This window comes from Rhinatrema bivittatum, chromosome 1 (assembly GCF_901001135.1).
Source record: "Rhinatrema bivittatum chromosome 1, aRhiBiv1.1, whole genome shotgun sequence".
NCBI lineage: Eukaryota > Metazoa > Chordata > Amphibia > Gymnophiona > Rhinatrematidae > Rhinatrema > Rhinatrema bivittatum.
Window position 1 is genome coordinate 488,125,495 of NC_042615.1, and position 23,177 is coordinate 488,148,671.

The following is a 23,177-nucleotide window of genomic DNA, read 5'->3' on the forward strand; positions in this document are numbered from 1 at the left end:
ACGGCCCATACTGATGATGTCACTATCTTGTCCTGCCTTCAGCCCTATAAAAGGGCTATCCATCAGTTCCTCAGGGCCTTCGCAAGGAGATCATGGTCGTCATGGTGTGTCTTCCTTCAAGGTCTTCTGTGGTCATCGCTCTGTTTTGATGATTTTCATGTTCTTCGTTGGATGTTCCTGATCCTCTTGTTCCAGTTCTGGTTCCTGGTCTCCCTGTTCCTCGTCTGAGCTCCATCATGTTGCTTGTTCTGTGTACCTGGTCTTCATTCAAGTTCCTGACGTTCCTGGCTTCGTTCCAAGGTCAGCTAAATGGATTCTCCCTTATCTTTCCTCCAGATGCGCCAGTGTCATGGTCCGTGACCACTCCACGGAGTGCTGTTTAGGGTGCTTCATGGCATGGGGCCTGTTTCCTAGTCCGTCTTTGCTGGATCAAGTCATTGGAGTCCATCCTTGTTTTTAGATTCCAAGTTCGAAGTCAAGTCTCAAGATCCTGATCGTGTTCCAAGTTCCATGCTCATGGAGCTTGTCCAGCCTGCGGATTTCCATGTTCCTCATTCCAAACTATGTTCCTTGTGTCCAAGCCTTGTTCCTCGTTCCCAGTGATGTCCTGACTCTTGTCCTCTTCTGAGTCTCAGTCCTGAGCTTGTCCCGTTCCCCGTGTAGTCTGCGACCAACCTGTGGCAGATTGTGTAGGGCGCGCAGTGGGCCAGCGTGGTCTATGACCAGCCCACAGGGGGCTATGTAGGGCACAATGAGGTGCAGTGCCCCGAGAAGCTAGACTCCCCCTGTACCCAATTCTCCGTCTCTAGTTCAAAGTCTTCTGAGTCTCTGTCTCAAGGTCCAAGTCTTCAGAGTCTCCTGAGTCTTTGTCCAAGTTCCATGTCATGCCATGTCCTGTCCTCAGCCTTTGTCTGTCCTGACGCACAAGCCGTTCCCAAGTGGACGTCCGAAAGGGCTAGCAAGTGGCCGGAGGACTACACCAGAGACCAGCTCTGTGCATATAGGCTCAGCAGAGGTCTGATTGTACTATGTTCCAAGTTAGGTTCCAAGTTCCAAGCTCAGCCTGTGCCAGAATCACTCATTTCCCACTGTGCCTTCCTTGGAGTCTTGCCCTGAGGTTGTGCCGTGGATCAAGGGCTCACTCTTTTCGAGCAAGCAACCCACTCCCCATGCTCACAACACGGGCTTACCAATGCCATCCTTTTCTCATAGGGGATTCGCTGCATCTTGGGCCAAGCTGCATATTTTACTCTCAGAAATTAACGCATGCCCAAAGGCAGGCGTTAACCATAGACAGCACCAGGAAAGTATATAGAAAAGCAGAAAAAAATGGCTTTTCTGTACACCCTCCAACTTAATATCATAACGATATTAAATCGGAGGCCCCAAAAATAAAAAAACAAAAACTTCAAGAAAAAAAAATTTGCCCGCCAGTTGGCGGGTTCAAGAACAGACACTCAATTTTGCCGGCGTCCGTTTTCCGAACCCATGGCTGTCAGCGGGTTTGAAAACGGATGCTGGTAAAATTAAGCGTCGGTTGTCGGACCCACTGACAGCCGCCGCTTCCGCTAATAAGGAGGCGGTAGGGGCACTAGCGCCTCCTTATTAGCACGGGCCTTAATTTAAATACAAAATCGCGCGCCTAAGAGAGGTGCCTGAGTGCGCATCGGGAGAGCGGGTGCTGGCCTTGGAGCGCCGGCTCTCCCGCAGGTTTTATTGCATTGGCCTGAATGGGTACTTTATTATTGATTCTGCTCTGTGCACATCCCTCCCATGGTTCTCACTGTGCTTCCTATGTCCAGGGGATGTTTGTTCATTTCTCCTGTGGTACTCACTCTGCTGCTTGTATGTCCCTTTCTGTGGCACTCATTCTGCTCCCTGCCTGTCTCTCCCATTGGTACTCACTGTGCTTTCTGCTCCCTGGACAGCTGTTGGTTGTACACGTCCATGTTCTGCCTCAACTGTTTGTTCAGGTCCTTTTCCTGCTCTTCCAGCACCATTGCAGCTCGGGCCATAAGCCTTCTTTGCGTCTCCCATTCCATATCCCGCTGCCGCTCCTCCTCTCTCAGCCGCTGGAGACAGGGAAGACATCACTTTCAGGGTTAGGGGCTACGTTCACTCTCCTTGTCCTGTGTAAAATGCCCTTCTGCTAACGGCTGGGATTAGGCAAAGAGACAGGGGGCTCCTTTCATATCACCTTCAACTGTGAAGACCTTCCTATCAGGCCGATTCAGTACGGTGCACTCAGGCCGAGCGCACAGTTAGGCCCCGTTTGGAATTGCGTTTTTGACGCGCTATTACTACCCCTTATATAATAAGGGGTAATAATACCGCCAATAAGGAGGCCCTAGGGATGCGCTAGTGTCCCTAGCGCCTCCTTATTAGCGCGGGACCTCATTTGCATACTGAATTGCGTGCCCAGGAGAGTGGCCTGGGCGCGCATTGGGAGAGCGGGCGCTCGCCTCGGAGTGCTGGCTCTCCCGTGCAGTTTACTGAATCGGCCTGCATGTAAGGATCTTTCCAGCTAATGAATCTTCTACTCTCCCTGACCAAGTTAACATTCTGTTCTCACTTTCCTCATTCAGTTTTCTTCCCTGCCATTGTGGCTCATTCTCAAGGCAGAGAGGAAGGATTTTACCTGTTTCTCCTGCTGCTGCTGTTGTTGTGTTCTCCGGATGTCCTGCAGCTGCTCAGGGCTCATGCCTTTCCAGCGATCTGTTATCACACGATGCTGTTGGAAGTAGCTGGTGGCTGCCGCAGGGTTCTCGGTCAGGATGTCACCTGTCAGATGGTTGTGGATTTCAGCAAAGCTATCGTCATTATCCTTCTCCTTCTCTAACTGCCTCTGCCTCACCAAATCGGCAGCCTGCACATGAGAGACAGCGAGAGAGAGAACCACAGAGGGAGGAGGATGTAGCATTTTGTGCTACTACATGGTGCCTAAGGCAAAATATTGAAGGAGGGGTGGGTATGTTGTTATTACCTGGGCTGAGTTGAAGTTGTCTGTGGCCATTCGCACAGCTTTTCTGCATTCATTCTCCATCCTGTCCAAGAGTATGGCTCTCTCATCCAGTTCCACCATCTTCTTGTCATACAGATTATCTAAGGAAAGAACACTCCAGAAGGAAGATATTCCCGAGACTGTGTGTATATATGTAGGTGGATCTACTCCATTTTCAAAGGTTTGTGGGTAGCTGTAAAATCAGTGTGTACTCTTCCCCAAGGACTTTGCACCCGTTCTCAAAGGGAAATTTATGTGCGTACTTTCCCTTTGAAAAAGTTCCTGCAGAGATTTACACCTGCTTTTTCTGCGGAAGCTTTCTTCCCTTCAAAAAATTCATTAGTATTGAAAATGTAAAACTATGTGCATTGTTGAATTGCCCATCCTATCTCTGCCCCAGGAAAGTTTCCACTCAATGCGGGTACAAGTATTTATGTTGTTAACTTTAGTATTTTTACCTGTGGGGAGGGTGGACAATTTTAAAAATCCCTTTCCCCCAGGAAAATTGCCCTGTATATGCTCTTGCATGTATATAAGAGAGAGAGAGAGTGAGTGCGTGTGTGTGGAATAAGGTACAGTATTGTAGGTGTACCTGCAGGGAAGAAATAAAGAGAGAGACCTGGGCTGGTGCTGATTTTTTGGCTTCATCATGCAACTGGACTTGCCTGGTTCTCTTTATACAAGTTAACTCTTGGACTCTCCAGAAGAGAGAAGTGTTTCTATCTACTCTCTTTAGCTTAGTTCTGTGCTTTTTCCTTCTTTACCTAGCCCTTGGGTTTCTGAAGTGAAGTCAATCTGTTAACAGTCTAAACAGCACAGCAAGAGATTGTGCTGCTAAGCCCTGAACCGTCTAAGTAAAGCAGAGGCTCCCATGCTTGGAGCCTGCCATCTGTCCAGGGACACCACACAGAAACATATAATATGACAGCAAATAAGGATGATATGGCTCACCTAGTCTGTCTAATTTGCTTCTATGCTCATCCCATTTCCTCTTGAACTCTGTTACTTTGTTTTGCCTTCACTACTCTTACCATGAAGAAATATTTAGTCCTGAATCTACCCTCTTGTTTCTTGTGCATTATTTATACTTTTGAGGTATTTGAATGTCTCTCTTACAATTCAACTCACCCTTCTTTCCCCTGGAGTATATATATTTAGGTCCTTAAGTCTTATTTCATATGGCTTTTGATACAGACCCTGCACAATTTTGTTAGCACTGCTCGGGACTGCTATTACTCTGTCTACATCCTTTCAGAACTGAACATAATATCCCAGATGAGGTCTTACCAGCAATCTGTACAATGATATTATTGCCTCTGTTTTTCCGGTTATGCCTCTCATTATGACCCTTAGCATTCCTCTGGCTCTGACCACTGCCTTGTCATATAGTTTTGCTACCTTGAGATCATCAAAAATGGTCACGCTACGATCTCTTTCTTGCTTGGCACACATCAGTATTTCATCCATTGCCACCTTCTGCTCCCTCAGATTTCTGTATCCCAAATGCATTAGTCGGCACTTTTTTGCACTGAAACTTAGCTAGCAAGCACTTGATCACTCCTTGAGCTTTCTTGGATTAATCGCTTTCTATTTACTCCCTAAATGATGTCCACTCTAAAATAGATCTCAGTGTCCTCTGCAAACAGATAAACCTTTCCTACTAACTTGTAGGACAGTCGCCCATCAAATATCATTATGATATTCCAGGGTCGTCATTTTCAGCAAGTACGGTGACCAAAGTTCCATGTTAAAAAGAGAAGGATCGGGTCACGTGGGGTGATGTGCTGAGGAGGACGCGTTTCGCTTCAGCTCCGAGCTCCCCGCTTGCTATTTATCGGCTTTGATCACCGTTCCGGCTTCTTAAGACTTTATTGCGAGGCTGGGATACTGGCACATGTCTATTGTCCAGTATATGAAAAAATCGCCGCAACCCATGGCCTCCAAAAGCGTCCGAAAAGAAAAAGAGAAGGACAAGGGGAAATCGGGGGTGAGCAAGATGGCGGCGGAAACAGAGAACGGCGAGTCCGATCAGGCCTTACCCGGTGCGCTCACTGTGGACACGTTGCGAGATGTGATAGCGGCGGCTCTCGACGAAAAACTTGCCGGCATCCATGAAAAACTAACCGGAGTAAGTGAGGCGCTAACGGTCCTGGGGCCCCGTCTAGATCACGTGGAGACAAGGGTAAGCGCTGTAGAAGACGAAATGGCCGCGGCGGCACAAAAAATAAAAACACATGATGCCATTATTAAAGAATACCAGGAGAAGATTGACGACCTTGAAAATAGGTCTCGGAGGGCTAATCTCCGTTTTCTCGGTTTACCCGAGGGAGTTGATGATAAGGGCCTAGCAGACTTCTTGGAGTCATGGCTTCCTGACGCAGTGGGGCTTCCAGAGCTGAAAGGGACTCTAGTGGTGGAAAGGGCTCACAGGGTCGGCCCCAAACGAGATAATGACACGCGACCACGGATAGCTATTGCTAAAATATTGAACTATGCCCACAAACAGAAAATCTGGTCTGCCTCACGGCAACTTAAGGGCCTTTCATACAATAACGTCTCGATTCGGCTCACGCAAGACTATTCAGTTTGTGTGTCTCAGCTACGGCGGCAGTACTCAGCAATATGCTCCCAGCTAGTGGCATCTGATATAAGATTCGCTCTTCAATACCCTGCGATTTTAAAAATATGGAAAGCGGGTAAGGTGCACACCTTTCAATCTCCAGAAGAGGCCAAAAGCTTTCTGCAACCAAGCACCGTTTGAGGGTTAGTTTGTGGACTACTGCTGTATAGTCTTGGACTACTCTCGGGGATGCCACGCTAGTCCAACCGGAGTGGGCCTAGCACTTCCAGAGGATGGAGACTCTATTAGTTTAATCTAAACGCTAAAATTGACGCTGTTTCCCTGATGTTGTGTTTTTGTTTTCTTTTTTCTTCTGCCGCGTGCCCAAAGGAGACCTGACGTACCTGCTTAAATGTGGGCAGAAGGACACCCGGCAACTTTTGGGAATCAAAGCGGCCGCATATTCCCAGGATCACAGGGGTGTTATTTGTGTACGGCGGGGAGCTCGTACATCCAGACACTGATCCCAGGTCTACCGCTAGCAGTAGCGGCAGAAGGACTATGTTGAGTTTGGGGTCGTGGGGGATCTTGAGGGGGGGAAGGGTGGGGGGGGGGAAGGGGAAAAAGGGTGGGGGCGGGAGTAGGGTTTTGTTTATCGGGGATGTACAACAGGTGGCTCAAACAGGGGTAAAAGGTTGGGGCTTTCGGTGTTTTCAGGGGAGATCAAGCATTTGGGAACCTGGGGGAAGGTGGGGGCTGGGCACCTCCCTCCAGAGCTTTAGAGCACACAACGTTTATCGCAGGACCCACGACGCAGGGGTATCATGAATAAACTGGTATCCTGAAACGTTCATGGGCTCGGAACCCCTATCAAACGTAAAAAGATTTTGAATAATTTTAAAAAGTTGGGAACAGAAATAGCTTGTCTACAAGAAACCCATTTAAGTTCCGGAGAAAGCCTAAAACTGAAAAAAGATTGGGTGGGTGAATGTATTTTTGCACCGGCGCAGGACCGCAAAGCGGGTGTAGCCATCCTCATTCATAAATCCTCGGATTTCAGTGTCACACAGTCTGTAGCAGATGACAATGGATGGTACGTACTAGTTAAAGGGTGTTGGAAAGGGGTAAAAGTAACGATATGTAACATCTATGTACCTAGCACTAACCCTACAGAGTTTTTTAGGTCGATGCTCAGCATAATTCTAACCCATTTAGAAGGTCTCCTAATTGTGGTCGGTGATTTCAACTGCACTTCTGATCCAACGGTGGATAAATGTCCTCCAGGCTTATCTCCCAGATCCCGGACGCCTAACGGAGTGGAATTTCTATGCCGCAACCTCGACCTCATCGATGTGTGGAGAACATTGCACCCTTCCGAAAGAGACTATACCTTTTTCTCTCCCCCGCACGGATCTATGTCTCGTATTGACTATATTCTCATTAAGAGGCAACTTTTTTCCAACACGCAAGCAGCTGCCATTGAAGTTCCTGTAATTTCCGACCATGCACCGGTATCCTTGATCCTTCGATTGGGAGCTAGAAGTACCGGCGCTCGGTCCTGGAGGTTCCCCATGGGATTAGCTTCGGACCTAGAGTTTCAAGCCTACTTAAAAGATAAGTGGAGGGACTACCAAACGCACAACGACCAACACCAGATCACCCCGCATCTCTTCTGGGAAGCTGGAAAAGCTGTTCTTCGAGGGGATATAATCGCCTACCTCAGTGCCAAAACCAAACGAGTGGATGCTGCAATTTTGAAACCCGAAGCGCAGCCGAAGACCTATAAGGTGCAATGGCGATCTGCCCCCTCCGATGAAAACAAGAAACAATACTTCAGCACCCTAGCACCCTAACAGATCTTACAGAGAATTACAGGCTGCAAATCATAATTTTTTCAGATTTGGGAACAAGATAGGAGGACCTCTAGCAAACCTAGTGCGGGGAGCACGAAAACGTTCGTTCATTCATAAAATGCAGTCCAGCTCAGGAACCGTGGTTACTAATACGGTTGAGATGGGAGAAATTTTTCGACGCTTTTACGAGACCCTATACGCCGACGATCTGGCACCAGCTCCGAACCAGGAACAGGAGTTCTTCTCGGATATTGACCTCCCCTGTCTATCGCGGTTGCAACAAGACTTTTTGAATAAACCTATCCAAGCCCAGGAAGTTCTTCGCGTTATTAGAGGGGTGGCTAAAGGAAAAGCACCGGGCCCTGATGGCTATTCTTACGACTTTTATAAAATCTTACAGGATCTCATTACAACTCCCCTAACTGAATATTACCGAGCTGGGCTGGAGCAACATGCCTTTCCAGTGGAATTTAATAGTGCGACTATAACAGTTCTCCCAAAAGAGGGAAAAGACCCTTGCTTCCCAGCATCTTACCGGCCAATATCCCTCCTGAACAGCGATCTCAAAATCCTTGCAAAGGTGTTGGCCGACAGATTAAATGCGTTACTCCCTTCGCTAATCTCTGAACATCAGGTTGGCTTTGTTCAAGGAAGAAGGGCCACTAGCCATATCATTAAATTGCTCACGGCGATGCAATTCTCCCAGCAGGAGCGCATTCCTTCACTGGTCATTGGCTTCGATTCGGAGAAAGCCTTCGACAGAGTATCCTGGTCGTATATGTTCTCCGTTCTACAGAAGTATGGATTCTCAGGAGCTTTCTTAGATTATATTGCTCTTTTATACCGTCAACCCTCCTCCAGAATTTTGGTCAACAGCCAAAAATCGGAGCAATTTTTTCTGCAGAGAGGGGTCCGACAGGGATGCCCTCTATCCCCGCTTTTGTATATTCTGTCCATAGATCCCTTACTGCGAAAGATACACAAACATCCAAATATCCACGGATTTCGAAGAGGTCAGAAGGGCTTTAAAGTCGCGGCCTTCGCAGATGACGTGTTGGTGTTTCTGGCCCAGCCCAAGGTATCTCTTCCAACTCTTCTAGATATCCAATCACAGTTCGGAGCCTTTGCGGGCCTGAAGATAAACAAGGAAAAGTCTGAAGCTTTAGACATCTGTCACTTGGTCCGACAGCAATGGCTGGACTCGTTCCCCTTACGATGGGCGGAGGACAAATTGAAATATTTGGGAGTTATTATACCATCGGATTTGAACGCTATATACCGACGAAATGTGAAACCTAAGGTACAACAGACGCTGGACACATTAACCAAATGGTCTTTCCTCCCTCTGTCATTGAGAGGCCGTATCCATTTATACCAAATGGTGCTTCTACCAAAATGGATGTATATACTTCAAATGCTCCCACTTTGGCTCCAGTTCCAAGATATTCAAGTTATTAACAAAGCTTTATCCAGATTTCTCTGGGGAGGAAAGAAAGCAAGAATATCGTTGCGCACACTACAATTGACAGAACATGAAGGTGGGCTAGGGTGCCCTAACCTTTTCCGCTACAATATTGCATGTAATCTCCGCTTTCTTCAAGACTGGCTTTTTGAGACACAGTTTTTCACACCGGGTTCATACCTCTTGGAATGGTTTGGAGTGGCTTCATTGAATGGTTTACTACATGCGCCATCTCGGGCTATTCCGCCACATTTAAGGTCGCATCTCCTCATCCAAACGTGCCGGACTACTTGGAAGTATGTTTGTAAGAAGTCGGGGTTCAAGTTCACCACTACACCCCTACTAAGTATTGCTCATAATGCTCAGTTTCCCCCGGGTCAGGGGCTTTCAATTTTTTCCAAATGGCGGGAGAAAGGTCTCCGATACTTATACCAACTTGCGAATAAAGACACGGGGACTAGTTTCAGCTTTCAAGAATTACAGAACACATACAAGATCCCCTCGTCTGAATTTTTTGCGTTTTTGCAACTCCGTCATTTCCTGAGTACCCTAGGTGAAGATCTTGAGTGTTGGTTTCAGCGGAAAGACCTGCCCACTCTTATGACAGCGGGTACGAGAAAAGGCCCAAGCATCTCTCGCTTTTACCGTGAACTACAGACAGCTCCGGACGATGGCGTTCTAGTCACACTCTACCTCTCATGGAAGGTTTGGCCAGCCTTCAATCTCTCTCTTCCCGATTTCAAATCTACTTTTAAGAGAATTCGGTCCACTACTACCAACGAAGACTTACGAGAGACTCAGTATAAATTCCTGTGGAGGGGCTATATTCCTCCGACCTCTGCCTACAAATTTAAACTTTGTGCGTCTCCGAACTGTATCAAGTGCGTCTCTCAACTTGGGTCCTACTCTCACTGTTTCTGGGACTGCCCAAAAGTTCACACTTTTTGGAGAGATATTCTGTTGTTCTGTGAGCAGTTATGGAACTGTACTCTTCCGTTCTCACCAGAGGGTTGGCTATTTGACGTTGGCTAATGACAACATGGCAGCTTTTCTATCCAGAGCAGCGCTTGTTGGAAAGAAAGTTATTCTCTCCGAATGGATGGCAGACCGGGCACCGCATATTGACCATTGGTTTAAACGATTGTTAACCCTCAGCTCACACGAGTACTTAATAGCAGCAAAGTCCACCGTCAAGAACAGAGAACTTATGCAACGGATTTGGGGACCGTTTCTTGCCTACTTATGCCCGACTACAGGGTGACTACCCTGTTTGACCTGATTCAAATGCTTTTGATTTAAACCAACCAATAGTGCAGTTATCTTTCACCCCGGTTGGAGAAGCATATGCACGAACACAGGATTTAGCAATATTGCTTTTACCTAACATCCACACTGAAATAGTTGGGGACCCCTCACCATTCCGTGAATGAATAAGTAGCAGGCTGCATACACATACTTTTAACCACTACTTTTTACATTCAAACCCTAAACTCCAATTACTAAACTTGGACGTTGTCAACATGTTCCCCGAACAACTGTATAACCTAGATGCTTGATCGCCCGTAGCCTACTTGAGTCACATGCACTGTTTATCTCTGTTTATACCTGTTTGCTATGTTTACACCGATTTGCTATGTTTACACCGATTTGGTTTTTTATACTCTTTGTACTATTAGTACTATTCGCACTGTTACATCTGTTGCATCTCTTGTATCACAGGCAGGGGAAGAAAGGGGGGGGAGGGATTGGGGGGATGGGGTAGGGGACTAAGTTCTGAAACCACAAAAAGTGAAGTCTTTTCCGACATTTTTCTGGCACGTAATTCCTATACCCAGCAGGACTCTGGTGTTTACTGTACTAGACTATGGGCATTGTAATCATGTCTTGTGGTATCACTGTTTAATCTGTGGCTCTTTACAGATGTGCTGTTCTTTAATCCTTTTGTACTTGTTCAACTTATGCTTCACAATAAACATATTTCCAAAAAAAAGAGAAGGATCATTTCACAAATAGACATGCTTTCAACAAAAAAAAATTTGTAAGCAGACAGCAATGATGGTCTTTGCATGATGACCCAAGAGGGCAAAAGCATTGTCCAAAGATAACAACTGTTGCAACATATTAGTTAATGCTTCTGAAACCTCTTTCCAAAAATTAGAAATTTTTGGACACTCCCATCAGCAGTGTATCAAAGTGGCTGATGACACCAAGCATATCTTACAATGATCTGTTGTAGTTTGCATATGTTTGGCCCTTATAACTGTTCTGTGAAAAATTTGTAACTGTACTGCACGAAGTATAACATTCTCTGTCAATTTCAGGATGAGAGCATAAGAAAATTAGGTCTTACCTCCGATAATTTTCGTTCCTGTAGTACCAAGGATCAGTCCAGACTCCCGGGTTTTGCCTCTGCACCAGCAGGTGGAGACAGAGCCAAGCTTGTCAGGCTCCGCATATATACCAGGGTGCACCCACAGCCTGTCAGTATAACATAATGTCAAAGCAGAAAAAACCCTGAACTGAACACTAACTAAAAAAAAAACCCCCGGGAGATAAACCGGAGAACCCTGGGCTCACTGACCCCAACGAGGGCTCTGCACCAAAAGAGAACCAAACATATAGCAACTGATCTGTGTAAAGAAATCCCCCAATATCCTCGCAATTAACAAACCCAGTGGACTCTCCAAAACTGAGAAAATATTGAGGGCGGGACTCTGGACTGATCCTTGGTACTACAGGAACGAACATTAAAGGAGGTAAGACCTAATTTTCTTTTCCCTGTATGTACCGGATCAGTCCAGACTCCTGGGATGTACCAGAGCTGAGATTACTTGGGATGGGATCCGGAGAGGCCCGCTCTTAAAACACCTGCTCCAAAATTGCCTTCCCGTGAGCCATGGACATCCAGACGATAATGACGCGCAAAAGTATGCAAGGATTTCCAAGTTGCAGCCCTGCAGATCTCCTGTGGAGAAATCTGCATACACTCCGCCCAGGAAGCTGCCTGGGAACGCGTCGAATGGGCCTTGAGACCCTGCGGGACAGGTTTACCACAGAGTAAATATGAGGAACCTATGGTCTCCTTCAACCAGTGAGATATGGTGGTCTTGGAGGCCATATTACCCCTTTTTGGGTCCTGACAAAGCACAAAAAGGTGATCCGATAATCGAAAGTCATTAGTCACCTCCAAGTACCGTAGTAGAGATCTATGGACATCCAACTTCTTCAGCTCCCTTGACTTCAATTGAATCTCCAACTTCCGATCCTGGAGGTCCCTCAGAGCCGTGGTACCCGTGACTGGGATGGTAGTGCGCTTCGTGACCGCTGACGCAGCTGCGTCCACCTTAGGAACCCGCAGGACTTCCAAGGCATCCTCCGGTAATGGGTAAAGCGGGAAGGAGGGGGTTCCAGTTCGTCCCTACGGAATAGCCGGATGACCCTGGGATCGTTGCCCTCGGAAGCCTGACTCTGTCGCTTGGAACCTGACGACGGGTTCCCGTCTCCCTCTACCCCCCTCGGGCGTGGGGACGGACCCTCCAAGTCCTCCTGGTCTGATGTATCCTCTGAGGTATCCGGATCCTCCTGTGGGGGAAGGACCCTCAAGGACCTCTTCGCCTGCAGTGCTTCGGTCGGAGCCCCCCGCCGAGGGCGTACCTTATTCGCTGTGTGTGGCCCCTCGGGTCCACCTGCTGATGCTGAGGATCATTTGTGTGTCTTACGGGCCTTAAAGGCCCTGTGCATGGCCAAAATAAACTCTGAAGAAAAAGAGGAGCAGGAGATGTCCGAATCTGAACCAGTGACGTCCCCTGCTCCGTTCCCCAAGGGTCCCACAGGTGAGGCCGGTCGCGGGAGGGACCGCTGAGGGGACGGGGGTGCGGCAAATTTCGGCCCCCCCCCCCCCGATGGCACCGCCGCGATCGGGATCGATAATGGGCCCGGCACCAAAATGGCGGCTCTTGCCGCGCTTGGTTGCACTGACTTGGGGGGAGGCACGGAAGAAGACCCGACCGCGACGGCCATGGCGCCCCGCTTCACTACCACCCCCCGCGCGGCTCCAGAGGGTCCCTCGTCGCCAGGGATGCAGGCGGAACAAAGCCCATCCCTGACAGCCGTGCGCGCGCCGACCCGCAGGCCACACCACGTGGCATCGCGGGTCGGCCTGCGCTGCCTCGCTAGAGAACGCGAAAAGCAACCAAAAATGTCCGTCGGAATGAAGCCCGGCCCCGAAGAGAAGAAATAAAACGCTGTCGGACCACCGCCGCAAAAAGCAAAGGAAACCTGCTTACCTCTCTTTTTTTTTTTTAAGCGACTCTGTCCCTCAGCGAGTGCTGAAACGGCCTGGTAGGGGTTGTTTCAGCAACCCCTACCAGCAACACCTACAGGGTCCTCAACCCTAAGCCACAGCCAGGCGGCTGTGGCTTAGGGTTGAGGACCCTGTAGGTGAGAACCGGCCCAGCAGGGGTGATACTGGGGAGCCGGGCTCCCCAGTATCACCCCTGCTGGGCCGGTTCTCACCTACAGGGTCCTCAACCCTAAGCCACAGCCGCCTGGCAACCAGGGGGGATGGTTCCCTCGGGACCTGGCAACCCCCTGGGAGGCTCAGACCCGTCCAAGTAACACCTGTGCTGAAGAAAAAATATCTTCACTTTTTTTTTAACTTTACTAAACAGGATAGAAGGAATAAACAACTTAGCTACCAAATCCCTTCCTCTCCTAACTAACAAACCAATCTAGATCAGTAGAGACTGTGGGTTAAGCACCTGCTGGATACAGAGATATACTGACAGGCTGTGGGTGTACCCTGGTATATATGCGGAGCCTGATAAGTTTGGCTCTGTCTCCACCTGCTGGTGCGGAGGCAAAACCCAGGAGTCTGGACTGATCCGGTACATACAGGGAATGCAAGGTTTTAACTGATCAACATCCAGATCAATTTGTAAATCCCTTTTGCCAGTGTAGAAAAGACCACATGAGTGTCTAGTTCATGAAGAAATTTGTAAATATGTGAGAGGGAATGTTTATGTTTGCAGAACAGCCTCATTTGTACGTTAAAAGCTGGGGAGGTAATTGGCAAATCTTCTTACCTGAAAATACTCTTTATGTAATCAGTAACTTGAAAATATTATAAGTAATCTTTATTGGTAAAACCCAGATGTTTCTGAATATAATCCAGGTTATGTATTTTTTGTTTTTCTTTATCAATAAAATCAATTAACAATTGTGGATTTCCCATTGTTTTGCCTCTAAATAGCACACTGTCAGTGCCTGGAGGAAACATCGCATTGCCTACTAGTGGTAAAAAATGAAAAACAGAAGTGGACAAATTTAAATTGATACGAAGTTGCATCCGTTCTTGATGTTCCGCCCCAAGCAATAGGGATGCATAAGAACATAAGAACATGCCATACTGGGTTAAGACCAAGGGTCCATCAAGCCCAGCATCCTGTTTCCAATAGTGGCCAATCCAGGCCATAAGAACCTGGCAAGAACCCAAAAACTAAGTCTATTCCATGTTACTGTTGCTAGTAATAGCAGTGGCTATTTTCTAAGGGGCGGATTTTAAGAGCCCTGCTCGCCTAAATCCGCCCAAATCCGGGCGGATTTAGGCGAGCAGGGCCCTGCGCGCCGGTGAGCCTATTTTACATAGGCTCACCGGCGCGCGCAGACGCCGGGACTCGCGTAAGTCCCGGGGTTCTCAGAGGGGGGCGTGTCGGGGGCGGGCCCGAACCGCGCGGCGTTTAGGGGGCGTGCCGGGAGCGTTTCGGGGGCGGACCCGGAGGCGTGGTTACAGCCCGGGGTGGCCTGGGGGCGTGGCCGCACCCTCCGGACCCGCCCCTAGGTCGCGTCCCGGCGCGCAGGAGGCCCGGGAGGCGTAAATTCCCCGACAAAGGTAAGGGGGGGCTTAGACAGGGCCGGGTGGGTGGGTTAGGTAGGGGAAGGGAGGGGAAGGTGAGGGGAAGGTGAGGGGAGGGCAAAAGGAAGTTCCCTCCGAGGCCGCTCCGATTTCGGAGCGGCCTTGGAGGGAACGGGGGTAGGCTGCGCGGCTTGGCGCGCGCCGGCTATACAGAATTAATAGCCTTGCGCGCGCCGATCCAGGATTTTAGTGGATACGTGCGGCTCCGCGCGTATCTACTAAAATCCAGCGTACTTTTGCTTGCGCCTGATGCGCCAGCAAAAGTAGGCCTATTCGCATAGTTTGAAAATCTACCCCTAAGTCAACTTGATTAATAGCAGGTAAAGGACTTCTCCTCCAAGAACTTATCCAATCCTTTTTTTAAACACAGCTATACTAACTGCACTAACCACATCCTCTGGCAACAACTTCCAGAGTTTAATTGTGCGTTAAGTGAAAAAGAACTTTCTCCGATTAGTTTTAAATGTGCCATATGCTAACTTCATGGAGTGCCCCCTAGTCTTTCTATTATCTGAAAGAGTAAATAACCGATTCACATCTACCTGTTCTAGACCTCTCATGATTTTAAATACCTCTATCATATCCCCCCTCAGCCGTCTCTTCTCAAGCTGAAAAGTCCTAACCTCTTTAGTCTTTCCTCATAGGGGAGCTGTTCCATTCCCCTTATCATTCTGATCGCCCTTCTCTGTACCTTCTCCATCGCAACTATATCTTTTTTGATGTGCGGCGACCAGAATGTACACAGTATTCAAGGTGCAGTCTCACCATGGAGCGATACACAGCCATTATGAAATTTTCCATGTTATTCACCATTCTCTTTATAATAATTCCCAACATTCTGTTTGCTTTTTTGACTGCCGCAGCACACTGAACTGACAATTTCAATGTGTTATCCACTATGATGCCTAGATCTCTTTCTTGGGTGGTAGCACCTAATATGGAACCTAACATTGTGTAACTATAGCATGGGTTATTTTTCCCTATATGCATCACCTTGCATTTATCCACATTAAATTTCATCTGCCATTTCGATGCCCAATTTTCCAGTCTCACATGGTCTTCCTGCAATGTATCACAATCTGCTTGTGATTTAACTACTCTGAACAATTTTGTATCATCTGCAGATCTGATTACCTCACTCGTTGTATTTCTTTCCAGATCATTTATAAATATATTGAAAAGTAAGGATCCCAATACAGATCCCTGAGGCACTCCACTGCCCACTCACTTCCACTAAGAAAATTGTCCATTTAATCCTACTCTGTTTCCTATCTTTTAGCAGGTTTGTAATCCACGAAAGGACATCGCCACCTGTCCCATGACTTTTTACTTTTCCTAGAAGCCTTTCATGAGGGACTTTGTCAAATGCCTTCTGAAAATCCAAGTACACTACATCTATCGGTTCACCTTTATCCACATGTTTATTAACTCCTTCAAAAAAGTGAAGCAGATTTGTGAGGCAAGACTTGCCTTGGGTAAAGCCATGCTGACTTTGTTCCATTAAACCATGTTCTGTGATTTTGATATTTAGAACACTGTCCCCAATTTTCCTGGCACTGAAGTCAGGCTAACCGGTCTGTAGTTTCCCGGATCGCCCCTGGAGCCTTTTTTAAATATTGGGGTTACATTAGCTGTCCTCCAGTCGTCAGGTACAATGGATGATTTTAATGATTAGGTTACACATTTTTACTAATAGGTCTGAAATTTCATTTTTTAGTTCCTTCAGAACTCTGGGGTGTATACCATCCAGTCCAGGTGATTTACTACTCTTCAGTTTGTCAATCAGGCCTACCACATCTTCTAGGTTCACCGTGATTTGGTTCAGTCCATCTGAATCATTACCCATGAAAACCTTCTCCGGTACGGGTACCTCCCCAACATCCTCTTTAGTAAACACCGAAGCAAAGAAATCATTTAATCTTTCCACGATGGCCTTATCTTCTCTAAGTGCCCCTTTAACCCCTCAATCATCTAACGGTACAACTGACTCCCTCACAGGCTTTCTGTTTCGAATATTTTTTTTTAAGTTTTTACTGTGAGTTTTTGCCTCTACGTCCAACTTCTTTTCAAATTCTCTCTTAGCCTGTCTTATCAATGTCTTACATTTAACTTGCCAACACTTATGCATTATCCTATTTTCTTCTGTTGGATTCTATTCCAATTTTTGAATGAAGATCTTTTGGCTAAAATAGCTTTTTACATCCCCTTTTAACCATGCCGGTAATCGTTTTGCCTTCTTTCCACCTTTCTTAATGTGTGGAATACATCTGGACTGCTTCTAGGATGATATTTTTTAACAATAACCATGCCTCTTGCACACTTTTTACCTTTGTAGCTGCTCCTTTCAGGTTTTTTCTAACTATTTTTCTAATTTTATCAAAGTTTCCCTGAATACTTATGATCGTACATTTTTTAACCGAGTTTACAATTATATATTTCTTTATGTGGATCAGGGATTGGTGGTGGGGAAGATTTTAACATGGTTCGGGATCCACATTTAAAAAAGTCCCACTCAGCTATCAAAGACAGGAATCCCCAGGGCAGGAGTATAACCTCTTTGGAAGAGGCATTGCACTTGGTAGATGCCTGGAGGGTGCTACATCCCTCTGACAGAGATTTTACACACTTATCTAGAGCCCATTCAACATATTCTAGATTGGACTACCTATTGATAGGACAGGATATATTCTCCCAAACTCTGGACTCTGGCATTGAGGGGATAGTGATTTCAGATCATGCTCCTGTGTAGATTCAGATTTCCTTCCGCTCAGGGGAACAACTTTTAAAGAGCTGGCGTTTTCCCTATTACTTAGCAACAGATATCTCTTTCCAAGAATACTTGCAACAAAAATGGAGAGAATTTGAGCTCCATAATGGGGCTCAATCTGATGATCCCTGTCTATTTTGGTGCACAGTGAAAGCTTATTAAGGAGTGGAATTATTTCATATGTGGCTCATAGGAGGTGGGCTCTTGATAAGCAGGTCAGGCAATTGGAGGCCCAATTGAGAAAAGTGAAATGTCAGTTAATCTCAGATAATACCCCTAGGCATAGAGAAAACTACATGGCTATGCAAATAGCACTGAATTCTTTAATATACTAATGTACCACTAAAAATATTTTAAATTATTAGTTTAAGCTCTACCAACACAGTGATAAAGCTGGTAAACTCCTGTCTAACTTGATCAAAACGAGTCCTGTCTAACTTGATCTATACTGCCCTAAAAACTGAGGGGGGGGGGGGGGGGCACATAAATTCTACTTGTGAGATTCTTCAGTGTTTAAAAAATTTTTATGCCAACTTGTATTCTTCTGATAGCTGGGACACAACTAAATGCCAGTTGTTTTGTGAGAAGTTACGAATCCCAACATTCACTGAGGAACAATTATCTTGGCTGAACAGAGCTGTTACCAATCAGAAAGTTATAGCTGGCATTCATCAGGCCAAACAATTTAAAGCTCCCGGCCCTGATGGGTATAGTTCAGAATTCTACAAGATCCTTATTGACTAAATTTCAATGCCTTTAAGTAAGGTCTTCGATGCTTTGATAGAACAAGGCCATTATCCAGAGCATACTAATTTAGCACATATCACTGTATTACCAAAGCCTGGAAAGGATCCCCTCTCCCCTTTCACATCCTTGTTGTTAGAAAAGTGGACCCTTGAGCCAAGATGAGGTTGTTGCTACCTCCAGGGGGCGGCTCCTGGAGGTCCTCGTCATTGGTGTGGTGGTACTGAGGGGGAAGACTCAACAGGAGCTTCACCTATACCAGCCCTCATTCCCCACAGGTTGATCCCTTGGGTACCAGGGCCGGTAGGACTTAGGCACGGGTCTCCTCAGGCATGGAACCAGTAGGCGAAGAGAGGTGGCGTTAGAGGAGTCCAGGTGAAGAGGCTAGCAGCGATCAGGCAAAGTGAGGCACCAGGCAAGGAGTCAGGGCAGGCAGAGTTCAAGCAGAGTCGAGTACCAGGTAAGGAGTCAGAATTGAGAAGGCAATCCAGGGGACGAGGAGCAAGGTAGGAACGCTGGAGTCGGGGATCAGGAGCAAAGCAAGGCAGAGTCAGGAACACAGGAAACAAGGACGCAGACAACTCACACTCTTCAGGAGAGCAGGACCCGTTGATGAGGCGATTTGAGAGCAGAGGGGCAGGATTTAAATACCCAGCAAGCCTGATGTCATCAGCCCGGGCCGCGGGGAACTTTCCCGCTGCTGGCCCTTTAAATCCTGTGACTCGGCGCACATGCGTGCCTAGGAGGACAACCACAAGGGACTGGAGTTGGCAGTGTTTGGGGCACCACAAGGGCAGGCTGCAGGTGGCATCTATGACCAGGAGCGGTGGCTGAGTCAGGCCTCCGGTGGGTGCAGGTGAGGGGACCCAGTCGCAGGCCCATGCAGCTGGGGTTCCTATCACTTGTGAGCAGCAATAGAGGCACCCTCAATGGTCCCCCAATAACACGCAATAGCCGCCCCTGCACCTTCAAGGAATTCAGGCACGACAAGGCCTGCAGCTCAGAAATCTGATGCGCAGAACATATAGCCACCAGGAACACGGTCGTCAACAACCATAAGGAAAAGCTACGCAGTGGTTGGAACGTAGGGCTCACCAAAATGTCCAACACCAAATTAAGACTCCACAATGGAACGGGTAAACTCAAGGGAGGCCTAAGGTGCTTCATTCCCTTTATAAAATGGGCCACATCAGGATGAGACAACAAGGAAACACCATTCACCAAGCCTCTGAAACAGGCAAGGGCCACAACCTGCAACTTCAAGGAATTAAGGGTCAAGCCTTTATTCAATCCATCCTGCAAAAAATCCAGAATGAAAGGGATCTTAACCGAACGAGGAAGAACACCCTGCTCCTCACACAGGCCTCAAAAACACTCCAAACCTGCACATAAGCCAAAAGTGGAGAACTTGTGAGCGCGGAGTAAAGTGGCAATCACCACAGAGGAAAAACCATGCTTTAACAGGCGAGCCCTCTCAATGGCCAAACCATAAAACAGAATCGAGTTGGATTCTTGTGAAGAACTGGTCCCTGCTGAAGCAGATCCATGTGCGGCAGAAGAGAAAGGGGGGCCTCCACCAGAAGTCATCGCAAATCCACATACCACGGACTGGCACCACCAGGACTACTATCCCCCTGTGGCCTTCAATCTTTCAAATTATCCTGCCCAGCAAGGGCCACAGAGGAAAGGCATAAAGCAATATGTCTTCCAGTCAGATCTGTACAAGAGTGTCTATTCCCAGGGACTACAGATCTCTCCTGCAACTGTAGAAGTGAGGAACCTTCGCATTTTGAGAAGTCGTCAGCAGATTTAGGAATGGAATGCCCCAACATTCCACAATCAGCTGAAATGCCTTGGCTGACAATACCCACTCCCCTGGGTCCAGACTCTCCCTGCTGAGAAAGTCTGCTCTTACATTGTCTTTTCCTGCAATGTGAGAGGCCGAGGACATCTGCAGATGATCTTCCACGCATTCCTCAGCTGGTTTATTTCCTGTGACACTTGTTGGCTCTTGGTTCCTCCCTGGCGATTGATATAGGCCACCGTCATTGCGTTGTCCAACATCACATGAGCCGCTTGATTCCACAGCCTGTGGCTGAACTGCAAGCATGCCAGCTGTACTGCCCAGGCCTCCAGGCGATTGATGTTCCAGCAGGACTCTTCGGCATTCCAGTGCCCCTGGGCCGTTAACGCTAGACAGTGAGCCTCCTAACTGTGGAGTCTCGCATCTGACGTGCGTACCACCAGGCTGGGGAGGACAATGGAACTCCCTTTCTCAGATGATCCTCCTGCAACCACCAATGGAAGCGGGAGCAGATTTCCATCAGCAAGTGGAGCCAAATCGCATAATCCTGAGACTGTGGGTTCCGAGATAGCAGAGAGCGCTGAAGAGGACGCATATGTGTCCTTGCCCACAGCACCACTTCCAGTGTAGCTGCCATCAAACCAAGTACCTGAAGGTAGGACCTTACCATCAGGTGTATGGTGTTCATCAATCTCTGGATCTGAACTTCCAGTAAGAAAACTGTCCTGTCCTGTGTCGAACCGGACCCCCAGATACTCCAACAACTGGGAAGGTTGAAGATTGCTCTTGGTCAGGATAACCACCCATCTGTGCTCCTGCAATAAGAAGATGACCTTCTGTGTCACCAGATGGCTCTCTTCCTGAGACTTGGCCCGAATCAGCCAAACATCCAAATACGGGTGCACCGGTATTCTTTCTTTTCACAAGGCCGCTGCTACCACCACCATAATCTTGGAAAATGTTCTGGGAGCAATGGAGAGACCAAAAGGCAGCAGCAGAAACTGATAATGGTGCCCTAACACCGCGAAGCATAGAAAGCGTTGGTGTTCCAATTGGATGGGAATATGAAGGTAAGCCTCTGAGAGATCCAAGTAGGTCACTAATTCTCCCGACTGTACCGCCATTATTACAGAGCGTAAGGTTTTCATTCGAAAATGAGTCACCTTCAAGTGATGGTTACCCTCTTGAGATCCAAGATGGGATGAAAGGAACCCTCCTTCTTGGGCACAACAAAATAAATAAAATATCACCCCATACTTTCTTGAGACGTGGGCACCAGAACCACAGCCCTCGGTCTGAGGAGCCTTTGAAGCATGAACTCCACTACCTGCTTCTTCTGCGGGGAGTGGCAAGGGGACACCATAAAGACATCCCAAGGAATACTGTGAAATTCTAGTGCATACCCTTCACTTATCTCCTCCTGGACCCACTGGTCCGATGTGATCTCAACCCACTCCGATAAAATAGAAAGAGACATCCCCCTATTTCCTGTTCCGGAAGATGGATCGGCAAACCTTCATTGGGAAGTTTGGGAAGGTCCACCACCCGAGCCCACTCCTCTCTTGGGCTGCCGGAGAAAAAAGTACTGAGACCAAAAGGTAAGTCTGCTGAAAAATCATCCCTCTATAGGGACAAAAATGCCTGGAACCCTAGAAACGACCTCTCATACCAAAGGGACGCTGTAACTCTTTCTTATCCTCTGGCAACCGAGGCACCAGAGACTTGCCCCACTTACTGGCCAGTTTCTCCAACTCGTTACCAAACAAGAGCAAACCTTTAAAGGGCATCTTGGTAAGACTGGCTTTGGAAACTGTGTCAGCTGACCAATTTTGCAACCTCAGATGACGCCTGGCCACTATCACCGAAACCACTCCTCTGGCCAAGGTCCGGAGCAAATCACAGCCTGCGTCTGCTAAAAAGGCGGCAGCAGGCTCCATAACTGCTCTGAAATTCCCTCCAGACTCATCAACCTCCTGAGAGAGAAGCAGACAAGATCTCGCCACTAGGGCACAACAGGAGGCAATCTGTAAATTCATCGCCACTGCCTCAAAGGCTTGCTTAAGAGTAGCCTCAATCCTTCTATCATGTACATTCTTCAAGGCCGCTCCTCCCTCTATGGGGATAGTCATCCGGTTAGACACAGTACAAATCAAGTATCCACTTTGGGGAAAATGCAAACGCTCTCTCACAGCCAGATCCAGGAAGTACAGCCTTCCAACGTCTGACCCCCTTTAAAATTTGCCTCCGGGGCATCCCATTCCAGATCAATCAATTCCTAGATTGCATCCATCACCGGGAAAAAACAAGGGGCTTTATGTAAGGAAACCAGAATGGGATTCTTCCTCCGCTCTAACATGGCATCCGAAGCAGGAACACCCAGATGTTTCAAGGTCTGGGAAATCAGGGCCGGCAGTTCATCTCTATGAAAGAACTGCAACATAGTTCGATATGATTCCAGCCCGGGAGGAATTTCCCCATCTTCCAGGGAATCCGGATCAACCTCATCTTCAGTGCCATTCGGATTCCTGTTGGGAACACCTGCAGGGAACCAGGGCGCTTAAGCATAGGACTGGAAGAGGGAGGAGCCACCGGCTGAGGGTCCGACTGGACAAAAATGGGGGAAGTGGAGGACTGCGCCTGAAGAAAGGCTTGTAAGCCTTGAAAGAAATTTTACCCAAGAAAAGCAGCCAGGTCCAGACCAAGCCCAGAAGGAACTGAAGTTGGGCCCACAGAACTGCCCTCGCCAGCAGAGGAGCCAGTCAAGGGAAAACCAAGATGTGGCGTTCTCCCAGTCAAGGCCGTGACCAACCCATCATCAGAATTGGAAGAGCGAATCTTAGCAAATCCAAGGAAGACAATTCTCCTGGTTAGAAGCCAGGTCAGGCTGAGAAGCTCTAATATGACAGGCAACAGAAATAGGAATGACACTTAGGCTTCTAGCCTACCAGCACCACTGCTGTGGTAAATGGGTGTCGGAACGGCTCATGCTCAAAAATGAAATGCACCCAAAAAATAAGCACCTAGAAGAAAGAGCAGCAAGGCGCACGCACAACCTGTGCGCCAAGTTAAGCA

General features: G+C 47.7%; 1 protein-coding gene across 4 annotated transcripts in view; it reads right to left on the minus strand.

The window, feature by feature from the left end:
- The window catches only part of RIBC1 (RIB43A domain with coiled-coils 1), a 51,170-nt gene that overhangs the window by 16,017 nt on the left and 11,976 nt on the right, over window positions 1-23,177 (minus strand). For all 4 annotated transcript variants that reach the window (XM_029608011.1, XM_029608008.1, XM_029608009.1 and 1 more), the window contains exons 5-7: window positions 2,984-3,102; window positions 2,639-2,866; window positions 1,906-2,072 (exon numbers count right to left, since the gene is read on the minus strand). In XM_029608011.1, the coding sequence (XP_029463871.1) occupies window positions 1,906-2,072; window positions 2,639-2,866; window positions 2,984-3,102 (514 nt within the window). The remainder of the gene's footprint in view (window positions 1-1,905; window positions 2,073-2,638; window positions 2,867-2,983; window positions 3,103-23,177) is intronic.